This window comes from Mobula birostris, chromosome 2 (assembly GCF_030028105.1).
Source record: "Mobula birostris isolate sMobBir1 chromosome 2, sMobBir1.hap1, whole genome shotgun sequence".
NCBI classification, from domain to species: Eukaryota; Metazoa; Chordata; class Chondrichthyes; order Myliobatiformes; family Myliobatidae; genus Mobula; species Mobula birostris.
In genome coordinates this window covers 137,983,202-138,003,683 of record NC_092371.1, presented here as the reverse complement: position 1 = coordinate 138,003,683, position 20,482 = coordinate 137,983,202, and the positions used below count along the sequence as shown (strand labels likewise).

At 40.5% G+C, this 20,482-nt stretch overlaps 1 protein-coding gene across 3 annotated transcripts in view; it reads right to left on the bottom strand.

The window, feature by feature from the left end:
* The window catches only part of map7b (microtubule-associated protein 7b), a 177,333-nt gene that overhangs the window by 96,628 nt on the left and 60,223 nt on the right, over positions 1–20,482 (bottom strand). For all 3 annotated transcript variants that reach the window (XM_072277751.1, XM_072277739.1, XM_072277744.1), the window contains exons 2-3: positions 4,466–4,555; positions 1,281–1,355 (exon numbers count right to left, since the gene is read on the bottom strand). In XM_072277751.1, coding sequence (XP_072133852.1) covers positions 1,281–1,355; positions 4,466–4,555 — 165 coding nt within the window. The remainder of the gene's footprint in view (positions 1–1,280; positions 1,356–4,465; positions 4,556–20,482) is intronic.

Genomic DNA, 20,482 nt, shown 5'->3' with positions numbered 1-20,482 from the left:
CTTCCTCTGCCGAGTTAAACGACATCTTCATGCCCTTGATATTCACTTTCAAAATCGTCAGGTATATGAGGAATGAGTCGATCCCCTTCTGTCAAAGCTTAGCGCGTATCTCCTTGTATCCCTACAGTTCCTGCATCATGCCGGGGCTGTAGTCAGCAAAGAACTGCCATCCAGGAGAGTAGGTTTGGCTTTCCTCGCGCCCTCCAGGATAGCCTGCCGGTCGGTGTACCATTGAAGCCTAAAAATCATGGTTTACGGTCATGAGGTGTCGTTGGAAAAGATCTTGTATGCTCTATCGATCTCCAGTGGAGTGCTGTGTGAATTCTTGAGCGCTGGAATCCAATTAGGCAGCATCTTCTGGAGGTAGCCTCTTGGATCGTTGCCCTCAGTGCCTGTCGGTAAGTTGATCAGCCACACATTGTTTCTCCTGGATCTGTCCTCCAAGTCATTTAACTTCTTCCATATCTTAGACACCTCCACAAGACAGGAGTTAGTAACCTTCTCATTCTTGCATAAGCAAACCTGAATGTTGTCTATTTTATTGAAGACCATGCTAAATTTTTTAGCGTGAATGTCCGTTTGCTCCTTTAATGACCAGAGAATGTTGCTATTCTCTGCCATATGCTTCTGTATGGGGTCGAGAGCCCTTTCGAGCAACCCCTTTAGCATGTGGGCTACTGTTTCTTGCAGCGATTCCATCTCCATTGCCATTGTTTGCTTAATTAGCATAGCTATTTCTTCGGAAGAATCACTAGCTTGGTGTTGTCTGCTGGTATCTTGTTTCTTGGTTGAATTTGGATCTTTTTTGAAGCCATGTCTTTAGTTAGATCTTTATCAACTCAACCTTGTATTAAGACTGTCAATGAGCCCTAAAGAGCTTGAAAAAGAAGGGTTATATGTCAGTGCTCAGTGCTGTGCTGCCATCCTGCCTCGTGCCTCACCGGAAGTTGCCAACACTGAATTCATAATGATAATTGATGTTTCCCAAATTCAATCTAATTTGGTTAATAAAAGAAGTCTGCTCTATTCTCACAGGATACAGATGTTCTCTAGAGGGCACCACAGTGTTTATCTTACATGTTCAATAATTCACTGTGAAATACAGCTGACAGAAATTAACTGGTCAAGATTAGGATTACAGAACAGGAAATCCTGTTTGCTTGATATTGAAGTGCAATCTGGCTCAGTGGTGTTAACTAAATTTAAGTAAATACTTTTAGAACTATTTACACCTGGGGGAAAGAAAGATTTTACAACGAAGATTAACTGTATTTTCTTACCTAGCTGCTTTTGTCGTTCCTCCCTGCGTTCCTTGGCAAGTCTTTGCTTGTCATCGACACGAAGAACAGGGAATTCTATAAAACAAGTAATGTTTTTTTTAATATATAGCCTCAGAATACAAGGACATCCTTTGGAATAGAGATGAGGAGTAACTTCTTTAGCCAGGAGGAGATAAGTTTGTGGGATTTATTGTCATAGACAGCTGTGGAGGCCAGGTCATTGTGTATAGTTGAGGCAGAGGTTGATAGGTTCTTGATTAGTAAGGGCATCAAAGATTATGGGGAGAAGGCAGGAGAATGTAGTTGAGAGGGATAATAAATCAGCCATGACGGACTGGCAGAGCAGACTCTATGAGTCCAATATGTCTAATTCTGCTCCTAAGTCTTATGGTATTCCCCCCCCCGCCCCATTTCCAAAGCAAGTGTGCCTTCTCTAAGTTTATTCCCTTTGTTGAAAAAGTTTTAAAATAATTTATACCATGGCATATTACAATGGCTCTGATTGTGCTGAGTTTTGCAGGCAGTTCTACATTGCTTCCTAGCTATGCTTTGTCCAATGAACAAGGATTGTAGGACTGCACAGAGGAAAATGAAATAGGTTAGTTACATTTTAAAATTTATTTTGTGCATTTACTTATTTTAAATAAATAGTTTCTGAATAGGTCAATTTTTAAAATGAGGCATTGAGAAATATTGTTAAGCAGACTATTTTAATAGCTAGCAAAATTGGGAGTAGGGTTTTGTGGTCTGTCTAAGGCTTCCTTCCAGTTGAATTTTTTGGGCTAGTGCTTGTTCTGGTCTGCCCAGGTCACCTCAACATGTTTAATTCTCTGGCATATATTATGAATTGGCATAAAATGGGTAGCATGTAGGCAGCAGTCACCAATGAACAAAACTCAGATCGCTAATCACTCCTATGAGAACCTTTTACATATCGAGCAAAAATTTTAGATGACATAATAGGCCAGTTGTTCAATGTCATTCTTTGCAGTTGCCTTTTCAAAAAAATTACAGATTTGCTTTCCAGTTAGTAATGTCAGATTCTCATCATCTGTACTAATATTATTTACCTAATAGCTTGCTTTTGTTTTGGGAATAGATGAAAAGTCTATTTGTCATCATTAACTCCTGACTTTATAAATACTAATATAATTACTTAATTTATTCTTAATCATAAAAACTTAGTATTCCACTATTACTTCATAAATGTTATATTTCATTCCATGCAATGATCCTTTTTCAAAATTGTTAATGATGCTTAATTTTAAAAAATCTTGTAAAAAGTGTATAATTTGTTTTTTTTGTGAATACTGCTTATCATTTGCCAATGTGCCTGTCACACTGCAAGTTTTTCATTACACCAGTGTAATGTCAATAACCATATGACAATAACCTTTCTGCATGATCACTTATATCACCACTTCTTCAATCATGCGTGGTTAGCACTTCATACTTACTAGGCTGCAAGGACTGTTGTATTTCTTAAATTGTATTTATCAAATTCTCCTTTTCTCATAATAAGTAATCTACATTCTCTTCCTTCCTTTGGGGAAACTAATCACCTTCGGTGTGCAATTATGAATACTTCAAAAATTCTCCAACTTGCTTGTCTATACAATACAAAATCTCTCTCAATTGGTTTTCCCAAGTTCAGTCATTTGCATTATCCATTGGTTTACCATTGCCATTTACAACAGGAAAGCTGGTTTTATCCACTCTGGTCTATAAACATTTTTTAGGCCAGCAGCAAATGATTGTGCTTGAGTGCTCTGGTAAGCAACAATCAATTAGGTACAGACAATAAGCACCAATGTAGCCAGTGAACTTCATATCCCCAACCCAAAAGGAAAAGAAAACAAATATGCTAAAAACACTTGACAGGATCTGCATAAGAGAAAAAGAATTAAATCTCAGGCTAGACCATTCATCAGAAAGATGACTTTAAAAAAATGATGCTTTTAAGTTGCATAGCTGGCGAGAGGGATCATCATCATCAGATCCTATGCCCAGTTTGAGCTTTGACTGCCATAGCCCACACACTCCTGTTTCGGGTCAAGTGGATCAATCCATTGGTATTCATTTCCAGTTCTCTGGCTGCTGTCTCTATCATCATTTGTCTTTGTCTTCCTCTTGTTTTCTTCCCTTCAATCTTTCCCATAATTACTGTGCATTCTAACTCCTCTTTCCTAATCACATGTCCAATGAAGTTGCTTTGCCTTTTCATGATCTCATACATTATTTCTCTTTTTGTGTTTGCTCTGTTCATGACATCCTCATTAGATATTTGTTTCATCCATGATATTCTTTGCATCCTCCTCAAAAACCACATCTCTGCTGTTACAATTTGTTTCCTCATGTTACTAGATATTGTCCAACATTCTGAGCCATATAACATAACTGGATAAACGTAACATTTCAGTACTCCGAGGCGGGTTGTCATGCCTAGTTTAGTATTGGTCAGTATACTCTTCATTCTCGTAAAGGTGTCTTTTGCCATCCCTATTCTTCTTTTGATGTCCATGTCGCACCTGCCATCTGATGTCACCCAGCTTCCTAAGCAGCAAAATTTCTGTACTTGTTTTATGTCTTCCCCATTTATTCTCCCCCTGCAGATGGGATTCTCCTTCTTTTTGGATATCACCATACATTCTGTCTTATTGCAACTGATAGACCCATTTTTGCACTTTCTTCAACAATTATATCAATTAAGTTTTGTAGTTCTTCCTCCGTACTTGCAATTAACACAGTGTCATCTGCATATCTGAAATTATTGATGTTTTCACCACCAACTTTGATTCTCAAGATGTCTCTTATTTTTTGTAATATAGTTTCACTGTACACACTAAATAAATCAGGGGAGAAAACAAACCCTTGTCTAACACCTCTCTTGATTTTCGTAAACTGAATCACTTGTCCATCTATTCTTACAGCGGCAGTTTGAGGGATAGTACAACTAAAAAAAAAAACTGTAAATAGGCAAGACCAAGTCGAACAGGTTCATGTACAGTTGGAGAGTATTACATTTCATAATTTGTTATTAACATTGAGGAATATTGAGAAATATAGATGTAATGTTGATAATCTTTGATAGTTTATGAAATCTGAAAAAATTACACTTCTAAAAGTAAGGTTACTATAAGATTTAAAAGTCATAAATGAAATTTGGAAAAATAAAATTCACACACCTTGCTTTGGTCCAGAGTTCACACTTTGCCCAGTGGTAGAAGTTGCATGGCTGCTTTTCTTGTCCTCCACCTTTGCTTGTGCCTCAGAAGCTAGAGGATGAAACAAACACAAAATTAAACAAGAGTGAAAAGATAAATACCTTTAGTCAAGAGTACCTAGTTCTTTTGAGTGAGGCTCATGACCTGGAGGTTGAGGTAAACAAAAGTTTACACAGGTGGCCCCCGTTTTTCGAACGTTCGCTTTACGACACCTCGCTGTTACGAAAAACCTACATTAGTTACCTGTTTTCGCTAACAGAAGATGTTTTCACTGTTACAGAAAAGGGCAGCACGTGCCCGAACAGCCAAGCTCCTCCCCCAGAACTGCATTCTAGCCGGCACTGCTTAAATACGTGCATTATCTCAATTTATTTTGTGCATCCGTTAGCAAGATGAGTTCTAAGATATTGGAAAAACCTAAAAGAGTTCGTAAGGGTGTTACACTTAGCAAAAAACTAGACATAATTGAGCGTTTTGATCGTGGTGAACGAAGTAAGGGCGTTATCCGCACGTTGAGCTTGCCTGCGTCCACCATTCGCACTATTTATATGCAGAGAGAACGAATCCTGAAAGCTGCCGATGTTACTGTTGGTTCTGCTCGTAGCAAAGTGGTCTCTCTTAGTCGACATCCAATAATGAATAAAATGGAAAGGCTATTGCTTGAGTGGACTGATGGGTGTACAAAACATGGTGTTCCATTAAGTTTTCTTATACTTAAGGAGAAATCAGTCAGTCTTTTTAATAAGCTGAAACAGAAAGCATTGGACGGTGGTGATCAAAGTGTTGCGAAAGTGGAATTTAAAGGTAGTCATGGGTGGTTTGATCAGTTTCTGAGGCGAGGGCAGTTTCATAGCTTAAGAAGTGGTTCCAACCTCCGGGACGCAGACCGATACACTGCTGCGAAGAATGCAGTGATGCAGCGGTAGCCAGAACGTACCCAGCACATCTTTAAGAAAAAAGCCGAAATAAACAAGCTAATTAATTATTTAATTTAATTAATTAGGTGCCGCCTAATGTCGGCCCAGATCAGAGGCGATTGCCAATTGCGTCAGGTGGTTATTCGTATAAGTGTTTAACTGTGAAGAAACTGCAATTTATTGGAGTCTTCCCAATTCTAGTAAGTGAAACTATACTGTACATACATTATTTCTACTTTATATAGGCTGTGTATTTGTGTTATTTGGTATGATTTGGTAGCTTCATAGCTTAAAGGTTACTAGAGAGAGTGTTTCTGCCGAGAGCGCTTCCGCGAGATTTTCACTGTGCTAGACAGTGCTACAGAAAAAGTATTTCTACTTGATATAGGCTGTGCATTTATCATATCATTCCTGCTTTTACTATATATTACTGTTATTGTAGGTTTTATGTGTTACTTGGCATGATTTTGTACGTTATTTTTTGGGTCTGGGAATGCTCAAAAATTTTCCCCATGTTAATAAATGGTAATTGCTTATTCACTTTACGACATTCCGGCTTACAAACCGTTTCATAGCAATGCTCTACCTTCCGATAGCAGGGGGAACCTGCAATAAAACTGTAACTAATGAGTTCCACACCTTTAATAACTATAAAAATAAAAGTCAGTTTCAAAATGCCTCCAGATTAACTAATCTCGAAGATTAGTACTCTCAGATCTAGCCAGGAAACAAGTTTCTGTCCCAATGTGAGCTCCTTTACAAGGTAATCAAATGATTCCAGATACAAGGCCTCAGCCGTATGCCACTTGAGATCTCAATAGCAGACTCACTAGTGATTGTGGATATAGAGAAAAGATACTGCAGATGCTCAAATATGAAGCAACAAACAAAGGAAGTCTTGGGGTGGGGGGGGGCGCCATTTTGGGTTGAAACTACATATCAGGACTCTTGATTGACTCTGGATTGTGGACATCAATTTGGTCCACACTGGAATAACATCAGGTAACACTTGTTTTCTGATTATGCTTAGCATGCACTGCTGAGAAATTAAGTACAAAAGCATCATCACTGCAAGAAAATGTTACTCAGAGTTCATCCTCAATTTGACAACTGCACTGAAACTTGATGACAATGTTGTGTAATGCTTGGCTTAGATCATGCAGCTATAGTACGAAAGTGAAGTTTAAACAATTTAACTCCATAAACAGTTGAGCTTATCAAATAATCAAGTGACATTTCACTAAACTGGCAAACTAAAAATGATTAAGCAATCTAATGAAGGACAGAGAACAGCTAAGCCATACTGGAATAATGACCATAGTATCACAAACACGAGGAAATCTGCAGATGCTGGAATTTCAAGCAACACACATAAAAGTTGCTGGTGAACGCAGCAGGCCAGGCAGCATCTCTAGGAGGAGGTACAGTCGACGTTTCAGGCTGAGACCCTTCGTCAGGACTAACTGAAAGAAGCACTAGTAAGAGCTTAGTAGAAGTAGTAGAAGAGCCTACTAGCTCTTCTTTCAGTTAGTCCTTACTAAGGGTCTCAGCCCGAAACATCGACTGTACCTCTTCCTAGAGATGCTGCCTGGCCTGCTGCGTTCACCAGCAACTTTTGTGTGTGTTGCTTAATGACCATAGTATACCAATATCTTAACTTTCCCTGTAGGATTGGCTGGTCAACAGACAAAAATTTATAAATACTCTCACCATTCTGGGTTACTTGTCTGTTTAAAAATATAATAGTTTGAAAATAAAGATGTCACAGACATCTCCATTTCACTAAAGAAGCCTAACAGAGCCTTGGCACAGTATGTTATCATGATCCAGAATGAACCAGTGCAATAACTGCAGTTTTCAAGGCTACAGAGAACAGAATAAATAAAATAAGTTTCTGTAAAAGAAAAGTAAATGTCAAATCTTCACAATGTCTTTACTTTGTTGGAAGTTTGCAATGGTTCAGCATGTCATCCAAAACTTTGACAAACACCTAAGATTTTTGGTGAAGAGTATATTGACTGGTTGCATCATGGCCTGGTATGGAAACATTCAATGGCTTTGAATGGAAAATGTAATGGATACAGTCCAGTCCATCACAGGTAAAGCCGTTCCCACCATTAAGCACATTTACACAGAGCGCTGCCATAGGAGAGCAGCATCCATCAAGGACTCCCAAGCTATGCTCACTTCTGCCACCAAGAAGAAAGTACAGGAACTTCAATTAACTCCTCAACCATCAAGTTATTGAATCAGAGCGGATAACTTCACTCGCCCCATCACTGAACTGTTCCCACAACCTATACACTCACTTTCAAGGACTCTTCAGCTCATGTTGTCAATAATTATTGCAGAATTAGGACATTTCCATTGAGTCCGCTCCACCATTTCATCATGGCTGATCCAATTTTCCTGTCAGCCCCAACCTCCTGCCTTCCCCCCATATCCCTTCATGCCCTGACCAGTCAAGAATCTATCAACCTCTGCCCTCAATATACATACAAACTTGGCCTCCACAGCTACATGTGGCAACGAATTCCACAGATTCACCACTTTCTAACTAAAGGAATTCCTCCTCATTAACTATTCTGAAGGACACCCTTCTATTTCGAAGCTGTCTCCTCTGGTCTTAGACACTCCCACCATAGGAAACATCCTTTCCACATCCACTCCAAGGCCTTCTACCATTCTATAGGTTTCAATGAGGTCACCCTCATTTTTCTAAATTCCAGTGAGTACAGGCACAGAGCCATCAAACACTCTTCATAGGACAAGCCGTTTAATCCTGGAATCATTTTTGTGAACCTCCTTTGAACCCTCTCCACTTTCAGCACATCTTTTCTAATATACGGAGCCCAAAATTGCACACAATACTCCAAAGTAAGGCCTCACCAGTGCTTTATAGAGTCTCAAGGTTACCTCTTTGCTTTTATAGGCAAACAACAGGAATTCTGCAGATGCTGGAAATTCAAGCAACACACATCAAAGTTGCTGGTGAACGCAGCAGGCCAGGCAGCATCTCTAGGAAGAGGTGCAGTCGACGTTTCAGGCCATCCTGACGAAGGGTCTCGGCCTGAAACATCGACTGCACCTCTTCCTAGAGATGCTGCCTGGCCTGCTGCGTTCACCAGCAACGTTGATGTGTGTTCTTTGCTTTTATACTCTAGTCCTCTAGAAATGAATGCTAACATTGCATTTGTCTTTCTCACCACAGACTCAACCTGCAATTTAACTTTTTGAGAATCCTGCAAAAGGACTCCCAGATCCCTCTGCACCTCAGGATTTATGTATTTTCTCTCCATTTAGAAAACAGTCAATCCTTTCATTTCCGCATGACAATACACTTCCTGAAACTGTATTCAATCTGCCATTTCTTTGCTCATTCTCCTAATCAAAGGCCTTCTGCGGCCTCCCCATTTCTTCAAAACTACCTCCCTTGCCACCTATCTTCATAACATCTGCAAACTTTGCAACAAAGCTATCAATTTCATCATCCAAATCATTGACATAAAACATAAAAAGAATCAGGCCCAACACAGACCCCTATGGAACATCAATAGTCACTGGCAGCCAACCAGAAAAAGCTCCCTTTATTTCCAGTCTTTGCCTCCAGCCAATTAGCCACTGTTTTATCCATACTAGACCTTTTCCTGTACAGTAATACCATGGACTTGTAGCTTGTTAAACAGCCTCACATGTGGCACCTTGTCAAAGGCCTCCTGAAATTCCTTGTACACATCAACCAATTCTCCTTTGTCTCTCCTGTTTGTAATTTCTTCAAAGTATTCCAACAGACTTCTCAAGCAAAATTTTCCCTTGTGGAAACCATGCTGACTATGACGCATTTTATGAAGTCCCATCAAGTACCCCAAAATCACATCCTTAAGAATCAACTCCAACATCTTCCCAACCACTGAGATCAGATAAACTGGTCTATAGTTTCCTTTCCTCTGTCTCTCTCACTTCTTCAAGAATGGAATGATTTTTGTAATTTGCCAGTCTTCCAGAAACATTCCAGAATCTAGTAATTCTTGAAAGATCATTACCAATGCCTCACAATCTCTTCAGCCACCTCTTTCAGAACCCAGGGGTGTACACCATGTTGTCCAGGTGACTTACCTACCTTTAGACCTTTCAGTTTCCCAAGAACCTTCTATCCAATAATGTAAACTTCATACACTTCATGACCCCTAACACCTGGAACTTCCACCATACTGCTCGTGCCTTCCACAGAGAAGACTGATGCAAAATACTTACTCGGTTCACCCGCTATTTCCTTGTCCCCCATTACTACTTCTCCCACATTGTTTTCTACCAGTCCAATATCTACTCTCACCTTCCTTTTACACTTTATGCATCTGAAGAAACTTCTGGTATCCTCTTTAACAGCGGTTCCCAACCACCGGGCTGTGAGGAAACAACATGAGTCAGCTGCACCTTTCCTCATTCCCTGTCATGCACTGCTGAACTTGAACATAGATAGGCAAACAACAGGAATTCTGCAGATGCTGGAAATTCAAGCAACACACATCAAAGTTGCTGGTGAATGCAGCAGGCCAGGCAGCATCTTTAGGAAGAGGTACAGTCGACGTTTCAGGCCGAGACCCTTCGTCAGGACTAACTGAAGGAAGAGTGAGTAAGAGATTTGGAAGTGAGAGGGGGAGATCCAAAATGATAGGAGAAGACAGGAGGGGGAGGGATGGAGCCAAGAGCTGGACAGGTGATTGGCAAAGGGGATATGAGAGGATCATCCTCTCATATCCCATTTGTCAACAACACCTTATATTCCGTCTGGGTAGCCACCAACCTGATGGCATGAACATTGACTTCTCTAACTCCCGCTAATGCCCCACCTCCCCCTCGTACCCCATCCGTTATTTATTTCTATACACACATTCTTTCTCTCACTCTCCTTTTTCTCCCTCGGTCCCTCTCACTATACCCCTTGCCCATTCTCTGGGTTCCCCCCCCCCCTTGGTCTTTCTCTCTGGGCCTCCTGTCCCATGATCCTCTCATATCCCTTTTGCCAATCACCTGTCCAGCTCTTGGCTCCATCCCTCCCCCTCCTGTCTTCTCCTATCATTTCTGATCTCCCCCTCCCCCTCCCACTTTCAAATCTCTTACTAGCGCTTCTTTGAGTTAGTCCTGACGAAGGGTCTTGGCCTGAAACGTCGACTGTACCTCTTCCTAGAGATGCTGCCTGGCCTGCTGCGTTCACCAGCAATTTTGAACATAGATAGGATTGCCAACTGTCCCGTATTTGCCGGGACATCCCGTATACTGGGCTAAATTGGTTTGTCCCATACGGGACTGCCCTTGTCCCGTATTTCTCCCGCTAAGGTACAGCATTCCTATGAAACCTTTCGTGCTGAAATGGCGTAAAGCAAAGAAGCAAATACCATTCATTTATATGGGAAAAATTTTTGAGCGTTTCCAGACCCAAAAAAATAACCTACCAAATCATGCCAAATAACACATAAAACCTAAAATAACAGTAACATATGGTAAAAGCAGGAATGATATGATAAATACACAGCCTATATAAAGTAGAAATAATGTATGTACAGTATAGTCAGGAAGATTAAGCCAAAACCAACTGTGCAGGAAAAAAATCAGCACGTACGCACACGCGCACATAGGTGCCCGCGCAAGGCTTCATGGTCATAGTAGTCTTTCTTGGGGTAAACACAAGTGTGTCGTATTTGACTGCTACTTTTGTCCCTTATTTGGGAGTGAGGAAGTTGGCAACCCTAACTGTAAAAGACATGTTGAGGTGAGTTTAACCCTACTTAAACACCCCCCCTCTCCCCCCGCCCCGCCCGGCCGGTCCGCGGTGCAAAAAAGGTTGGGGACCCCTGCTCTTTGATATTACTGACTCGCTATTTTTGTATTCCATCTTTACCTTCTTAGTGCTTTTTAGTTGCCTTCTGTTGGTATTAAAAGCTTCACAATCCCCTAACTTCCCACTAATTTTTGCTCTATTATATGCCCTCTCTTTGGCTTTTACGTAGGCTTTGACTTTCCATGTTAGCCATGGTTATCTTGCCTTTAGAATACTACTTCTTTGGGATCTTTATATCCTGTGCCTTATATTCTTTATATTCTGCACCTTCCAAATTGCTTCCAGAAATTCCAGCCAGTGCTGCTCTGCCATCATCCCTGTCAGTGTTCTTCTCCAACCAATTCTGGCCAACTCCTCTCTCATGCCTCTGTAATGTCTTTTACTCCACTGTAATACTGATACATCGGACTTTAGCTTCTCCTTCTCAAATTTTAGGGTGAATTCAAACATATTATGATCACTTTCCCCTAAGGATTCTTAATTAGAGAAATTAAGCACTCTAATTAATTTAAGTTCAATGCACAGAACCCAATCCAGGATAGCTCAACCACAAGCTGCTCTAAAAAGCCATCTCATTGGCATTATAGAAATTCCCCCTCCAGTCATCCAGCATCAACCTGATTTTCCCAATCTACTTGCATATCGAAATTCTCCATGACTATTGCAACATTCCCCTTTTGGCATGTATTTTCTATTTTACATTGTAACTTGTAGACTGCATCCTTACTACTTGGGGGGGGGGGGGGGAGTGGTCTGTATATAACTTCCATCAGGATCTTTTTACCCTTGTAGTTCCTTAGCTCTATTCACAACTATTGAACACCTTCCAACATTATTTCACTTATTTCTAATGATCTAGTTTCATTTTTTACCAACAGAGCCACACAACCCCCTCTGTCTCCCTGCCTATCCTTTCAATACAACATGCATCCTTGGACATTAAGCTCCCAGCTATAATCTTTTTTCAGTTATGATTCAGTGATGCCTACAACATTATACGTGCCAATCTGTATCTGTGCTACAAGTTCATCAACCTTATTCCATATACTGTGCATATTTAAATATAACACCTTTAGTCCTGTATTCATCTTTTTTTGATTTTGTCCTCCTTTTACGTTGGAACTCATCCTGTTGACTGCAATTTTGCCCTATCAATAGCCTCTCCTTGCTAAGAGTTTCACTACATATTGCCTGTTTGTAAACCACAACCTCATCTTCAGCACCATCACTCCAGTTCCCACCCCCGTCAAATTAGTTTAAACCCACCTGAACAACTCTAGCCAACCTGCTCGCAAGGATATTGGACCTCCTCAGGTTCAAGTGTAACCCATCCATTTTGTACAGGTCATAACTTCCCCAGAAGAGATCCCCATGATCCATAAATCTGAAACCCTGCCACATACACCAGCTCCTCAGCCACACATTAATCTACCAAATCATCCCATTCTTGACCTCACTGGAGCATGCCACAGGCAGTAATCCAGAGACTGTTACTGTGGAGATCTTGCTTTTCAGCTTTCTACCTAGCTCCCTAAAATCTCTCTTCACAACCTCTTCGCCTTGGCAATCTATGTTATTGATGCCAATATGTACCAAGATTTCTGGTTGCTCACTCTCCCCCTTGAGAATGTCATGGACACAATCTGGGACATCCCTGATCCTGGCACCAGGGAGGATACCACCTGGGTTTCTCCATCCCACCCACAGAATCTCATCCCTGTTCCTCTGACTGAGGAATCTCCTGTCAACACTGTAGTTCTCTTCACCTCTCTGCTCTTCTGAGCCACAGCACCAGACCCAGTGCCAGAGACCCAGTCACTGCGTCTACCCACCGCTGGTAGGTCATCCTTCTCAAAAGTGTCTAAAATTATATACTTATCATTGAGGGGAATGGCCACAGGTGTACTCTGCACTGGCTGTGTATTTCCCCTCTTTCTCCTGACACTCAGTTACCTGTCTCCCGCAAGCTAAGGGTAACAACCTCCCTATGGCTCCTGTTTATCACCTCCTCATTCTCCCGTATGAGTCGAAAGTCAACAAGCTGCAGCTCCAGCTCCTGAATACATTCTCTCAGGAGCTGCAGCTCGGTGCACCTGGTGCAGATGTGTTTATTATTATTATTATTATTATTATTTCCTTTTCTTTATTTTTGTATTTACAGTTTACTGTCTTTTACACATTGGTTGTCTATCTTAGGGTGTGGTCTTTCATTGATTCCATTGTGATTCTTGTATTTACTGAATGCCTGCAAAGAAAACAAATCTCAGGTCTGTATATGGTGACATACGTATGTGGATAATAAATTTACTTTGACCATTGAATTGTTGTACAAATCCCTAATTGACTGTACTATAACAAGATACCAAGGGTCATTGTTGGCATGTGGAGAATCTTACCTTCAGTAGAGTAATTAAAAAAAAGCTTTGAAAATTGCTGGAGTACATTTTATAAACAGAACAAGTCGCAAACACAGTAAACAAGTGTGGAAGGGGTAAATATTTGGACTAGTGGATCTGGTCCAAATCCAGTTAGTGACTTTTCTCGGAATAGTGTTGAGCTCCCCAAATTGTTTAAACTGCACTTTGAGGTAACATAAATTTTCTTCACTATGCAGACATGCAATTTTTTTCCCAGCAAAGAATTGAACAAACTGTGGAAATTACAGTTAACAGCGGATCTGTTTTCAATAATAAAACTTTATATTATAGTTATCATTTAGAAAACAAAACAAATTTGGTTTCGAAATTGGTCTTTTTTTTTGTCTCAGAAGTCAATTGCTCTTTCAGTCAATTGCTCCCCACAAACCTTTCCCTTCCTGTCTGTAAATGCAGAGCAAGAAATAATCCAACTTACAGAAAGTATAAATATTCAAGAACAAGTCACAAGAATTAAAATACATGAAATTGTGGATAGCATAAGAAAGAGAAAAACAGCATGTTGTAAAAGAAGTTACAAAACAGAAAGTAGGACCATTGACGAATCCTGTTGTCTGATCTTATTCCAATGTTGGAATAATCCAATTCAGTAATGCTTTTCAAGTTGAATTTTCAGGTTGATATACTGATTATGACATCAAGCCCACACAGAATTAATAAAAAAGGTATTTCAAATGCAAACTCACTATGAAACAGCATGATAAGGGGCTAAAAGGAAAGCATGGGATGAAGAATGCTATTACTAAAAAGTGAACATTACTATTCAAATGTTAATAATTGGGGTAAAGGAGCACAGAGAGGATGCAGAATAAAACCCACTTTATGCAAAATGTGTCACTTAAAATGCAGATGCCAATACCCACCCCCCCAAAAAAAAATCAATGTTCATAAACATATAGAGTACAAAAAGAAAGTTTTCTACAATATCAGATAGCAAAAAACTTGAGCAATAATATTGGGGAGAAATTAGTAAAGTATGTGTGAGGAATGGAAAATAACGTACCTGTATACAATAGCAAAATAATGTTATGAAGAAATTGAAATGAGCAGCAATTATAACTGTAGGAAATACAGATCTCACCTGGAGCACCGGATATAATAGATGACACCGACAGACTTGCAGGTGAAGTTTTACCTTACCTTTAAGTCCTAAATGGTGTTGAGGGAGGAGGTGGAGGGGTAGGTCTAGCACTTGACATATTTGCAGGTACAAATGCCAGGAGGAAAATCAATAGGGAGGAATGTGTGGACAAGGGAGTCACATACTGATCCCTCCATAGATGTTGCGCAACTTTCTGAATTCCTCCAGCACTTTTTTTTATATACATGTTGCTCAAGACTTCTAGCATCTATAAAATCTCGTGTTTTAGATTTTTTCTTTAGCAATCCCTTCAAGGATGACTTCTGTTCCAATTCTGAGAGTTGCAGAGTTGTTGGTGAGGTTAATGTGGAACCCCAGACAATATTGCAGATAGGGCAAGAGGTACTCAACAGTTCTGTCTCCTTAATTTGTGACTTTCTGACAAATTAATTCTCAATGCAATCATAAATAACCCTTATCCATTTTGAAAGGGGTACAGTCTATACTTTCTTTTATTAAACTGCCAACAGTTTCTCACTACTTATTGGATCAGCTCCTTGCATCACTTTACCTGGGCAGAAGATACAAAATCCTGAATGCCAAAGAGAGGGCATATAATAGAGCAAAAACTAATGGGAAGATAGATGATTGGGAAGCTTTTCAAAACTACAGAAGGCAACTAAAAAAAGTCATACAAGGAAAAGATGGCTAACCAATAATATTAAAGAGGATACCAAAAGTTTATTCAGATACATAGTGTTTTAAAAAAAGAGGCAAGAGTGGATATTGGACCGAAGGAAAACGATGCTGGAGAGGTGGTAAAGGGGTACAAGGAAACGGCAGATGAACTGAATAAGTATTTTGCATCAGTCTGCACTGTGGAATACACTAGCAGTATGGTGGAAGTTGAAGTGTGCCGGGGCAGAAGGTGTGTGAAGCTATCATTACTAAGGAGAAGGTTCTTGGGAAACTGAAAAGTCTGAAGGTAGATAGGTCACCTGGACCAGATTGTATACACCCCAGGTTTCTGAAAGAGGTGGCTGAAGAGGTTGTAGAGGCATTAGCAACGATCTTTCAAGAATCAATTGATTCTGGCATGGTTCCAGAGGAATGGTAGATTGCATATGTCACTCCACTCTTTAAGAAGGAAGCGAAGCAGAAGAAATTATAGGCCAGTTAATCTGACCTCAGTGGTTGGGAAGATGGAGTCAAGTGTAAAGAATGTGGTTTCAGGGTACTTGGAGGTACATGATAAAATAGGCCATAGTCAACATGGTTTCCTTAAGGGAAAATCTTGTCTGACAGATGTGTTGGAATTCTTTGAAGAAATAACAAGTAGGATTGCAGGTTGAGTCTATGGTGAGGAAGGCAAATGCAGTGTTAGCATTCATTTCAAGAGGACTAGAATATAAAAATAAGGATGTAATGTGAGGCCTAGCTTGGAGTATTGTGAGCCGCTTTGAGATCCTTATCTAAGAAAGGCTTTTCTGGCATTGGAGAGGGTTCAAAGGAGGTTCACAAAAGTGATTCCAGGATTGAAAGGCTTATCATACGGTGCGTTTGATGGCTCTGGGCCTGTGCTCACTGGAGTTCAGAAGAATCAGAATCAGGTTGTTATCACTGGCATGTGACGTGAAATTTGTTAACTTAGCAGCAGCAGTTCAATGCAATACATAACCTAGCAAAGAGAAAAAATAATAAATAAAATAAAAATAAATAAAGTAAATCAATTATGTATATTGAATAGCTGAGAAAAACATGCAAAAACAGAAATAAGGGGTGACCTCATTGAAACCTAGCGAACATTGAAAGATAGAGTGGATATGGAGAAGATGTTTTCTATGCTGCAGGAGTCTAAGACCAGAGGACACAGTCTCAAATTGGAGGGGTGTCCTTTTAGAACAGAGATGAGGAAGAATTTCTTTAGCCAGAGAGTGGTGAATCTGGAATTTGTTGGAGACCACTTCATTAGGTATATTTACGCAGAGGTTGGTAGATTCTTGATTAGTCTGGGCATGACAGGATATGAGGAGAAGGCAGGATTGGGCTGAGAGGGAAAATGGACCAACCATAATGAAATGGCAGAGCACACTCAACGGGCCAAATGTTCTAACTCTGCTCAAATGTTCTCATGGAAAGCACGTACCACCAGGCTCAAGGACAGCTTGTATCCCACTGTTATAAGACTATTGAATGGTCTCCCAGTACGAAAAGATCAGAATCAGGTTTATTATCAGTCTTGTATGATATAAAACTCGGTTTGTAGCAGCAGCAGCAGTAGTACTATGCAAAGACAAACTTACTAGAAATTACAAAGTAAGTAAAAAGATGAAAAACGAGTAATGAGATAGTGTTCATGGATCACGCAGAAATCTGGCTGCAGAGTAAGAAGCCATTTCTGAATTCTTGACTCTGAATCGTCAGGCTCCTATACTTTCATCCTGATGGTAGCAATGAGAAGAGGGCAGTCCCCGGATGGTTAAGGTCATCAGTGATGGACCTCCTCAATAAGCCCATGATGAAGCTGACAAAGCCTACAGCTCTCAGAAGCCTCGTGATCCTGTGCATTGGACCCTCCCTATTAGGCTATGATGCACCATTTAGACTGCTCTCTATCAAGTCACTTTTTATTGTCATTTTGACCATAACTGCTGGTACAGTACACAGTACAAACAAACAAGACAATGTTTTTCAGGACCATGGTGCTACATGAAACAATACAAAAACTACACTGAACTACGTAAAACAACACAAAAACTACTCTAGACTACAGACCTACCCAGGAGTGCATGAAGTGCACAAACCAGTGCAGGCATTACAATAAATAATAAACAAGACAATAGGCACAGTAGAGGGCAGTAGGTGGGTGTCAGTCCAGGCTCTGAGTATTGAGGAGTCTGATGGCTTGGGGGAAGAAACTGTTACATAGTCTTGTGGTGAGAGTCCGAATGCTTTGGCACCTTTTGCCAGATGGCAGGAGGGAGAAGAGTTTGTACGAGGGGTGCTGTTTGCTTTGCGGATGCAGTGTGAGGTGTAATGGCGGGAAGAGAAACCCCGATGATCTTCTCAGCTGACCTCACTATCCGCTGCAGGGTCTTGAGATCCGAATCAGTCAGTAATACAGCCGCTCAGGATGCTCTCAATACAACCTCTGTAGAATGTGGTGAGGATGGGGGTTGGAAGATGGACTTTTCTCAGCCTTCACAGAAAGTAGAGACGCTGCTGGGCTTTCTTTGCAATGGAGCTGGTGTTGAGGGATCAGGTGAGATTCTCCGCCAGGTGAACACCAAGAAATTTGGTGCCCTTAACGATCTCTACGGAGAAGTTGTTGATGTTCAGCGGAAAATAGTCGCTCCGTGTCCTCCTGAAGTCAACAACCATCTCTTTTGTTTTGTTCACACTCAGACAGGTTATTGGCTCTGCACCAGCCCGTTAGCCGCAGGACCTCCTCTCTGTATGCTGACTCATCGTTCTTGCTGATGAGACCCACCACGGTCATGTCATTGGCGAACTTGATGATGTGGTTCGAGCTGTGCATTGCAGCACAGTCATGGGTCAGCAGAGTGAACAGCAGTGGACTGAGCACACAGCCCTAGGGGGGCCCCCGTGCTCAGTGTGATGGTGTTGGAGATGCTGCTTCCGATCCGGACTGACTGAGGTCTCCCAGTCAGGAAGTCTAGGATCCAGCTGCAGAGGGAGGTGTTCAGGCCCAGTAGGCTCAGCTTTCCAATCAGTTTCTGAGGAATGATTGTGTCGAATGCTGAACTGAAGTCTATGAACAGCATTCGAACGTACTAACAAACATCTATAGAAATTTTCATGTCTTTGGTGACTTTTGAGCTCAATGTATTTCATTATGGCCTTGCACTTTGTTGTATGCTTTCACTGCTCTTTGAACTGTAACACTTTATTCTACATTCTGTTATAGTCTTCCCTTGTACTACTTCAATGCACTGTTATAATGAAATTATCTATATGAATGACAAATGCTAAACAAGGCTTTTTTTTAAAAGAAAACTATACCTTGGTACATGCGACAAGAGTTAAAAAATACACTTGGACTAAGATGTTAACTGTCCTGTGCTATCACCAGTGGGATCATCAGTTGATCTGCCACCTGTCGTCAAGAATTTCGGCCCGCTTATGATCAAGACTCCCTCGAGGTGGTGGGCCAGCAGTGCTGAAGCACCACCTCCCACTGGTGAGCTTAAAAACTTGGAATCTGCCTCTATCAGAGTTATAAACAAGGCTTTTTTATAAAAACCATACCTTGGTACATGCGACAATAATTAACCAATTTAGAATTTAACCAGGCTGCATTCAGACAATCACTTGTCACAGTTCACTTGCTGGAAACAAATCCTATCACCTGTGCTGACCTTCACCTGACTACTCTTTGCAAATCAGTCCCCGAGGGCTCAATATTTCACATTACAATTTTGGGTGGAGTTATTAGTTTCCAACTTGTAGAAAATTCAGTTTACAGACAGATCACAGGAATATAGCCACGCTAAACTTAAAGAGAAGTTAGCATTAAATATAATCAGAGGCAAAAATCCCTATTGCAATATATCCAAGGCTACAATACAAAGCAAGGGAGGAAATATTTACTGAGCACAATTGAAGTGTCAGATTACTCGAAGACAGAAAACACTATCTTTATTCAAGGGCATCAAGGATAAATCAGGTAATAATCGGCCAGTTAACAAAGGTCTATCAACGGTTAGATTAAAAAATTAATAGAAAAGAACCTGAGACACTTCGGATAATCATCTTGGCTTTATTGGTGGGAGATGTAAATTTGTTTTGAAGAGTTAATTAAACATAATGATGAAGACAGCATGGTTGACTTGGTTTACATTGATTTTAAGGCTTTTTTGACAAGGTCTTTCATAGAAGACTGGTTAAGAATGCCTAGAACTCATGGATCCAATGCAAGTTGGCAAACTGAATGCAGAACAAAATGAGGGTGATGGTGGAGAGTTGGTTTTGTGATTCAAAGTCCGTGATAAGCAATGTATTACATGAAGTAGTGCTGGAACTCTTGCTTTTTTTAAAAAAATATGAACATTAACATATGTCATGAAATTTGATGTTTTGTGACCTAGATAACAGGTGGCGAGATCGTTAAGTTTGTGGATGACAGCAAAATTGGTGGTATTATGCACAGTAAAGAAAATTCACCAAGACTACAATAAGATCTAGATTAACTGGTAAAAATGGGCTAAGGGATGATACATGGAATCTAACCACACAAGTACAAAGTGCTGCATTTTAGGAAGTTAAAACCAGTAAATGGTAGGGCTGGGAGAGATTTCTAGTACAGAGAAACAGGGGGAGAAAGTATATAGTTCCCTCAAACTGGCAACACAGATGGACAGAATAGTGAAGATGGAATTTGGCATGCTTTAGTCAGGATACTGAAGGGGTACAAGAGTTCGGACATTGAGTTACATCTGTACAAGACGTTAGTGAGACCACATTTGTAGTATTGTGTGCAGTTGTAGCTGCTTAGCTACAAGGAAGGATGACATCAAGCTGGAAAGGGTTCAGAAAATATTCAGAAGGATGTTAGGAGGACTGGAGGGTTCAGTTATGAGGAGAGTCAATCTCAGTAATGGTAATCATGAAACTATTAGATGGTTGTTTAAAACAATATAGTTTACTGCAACTCCATCAAGGAGGAAAATATCCCATCCTTGGCCA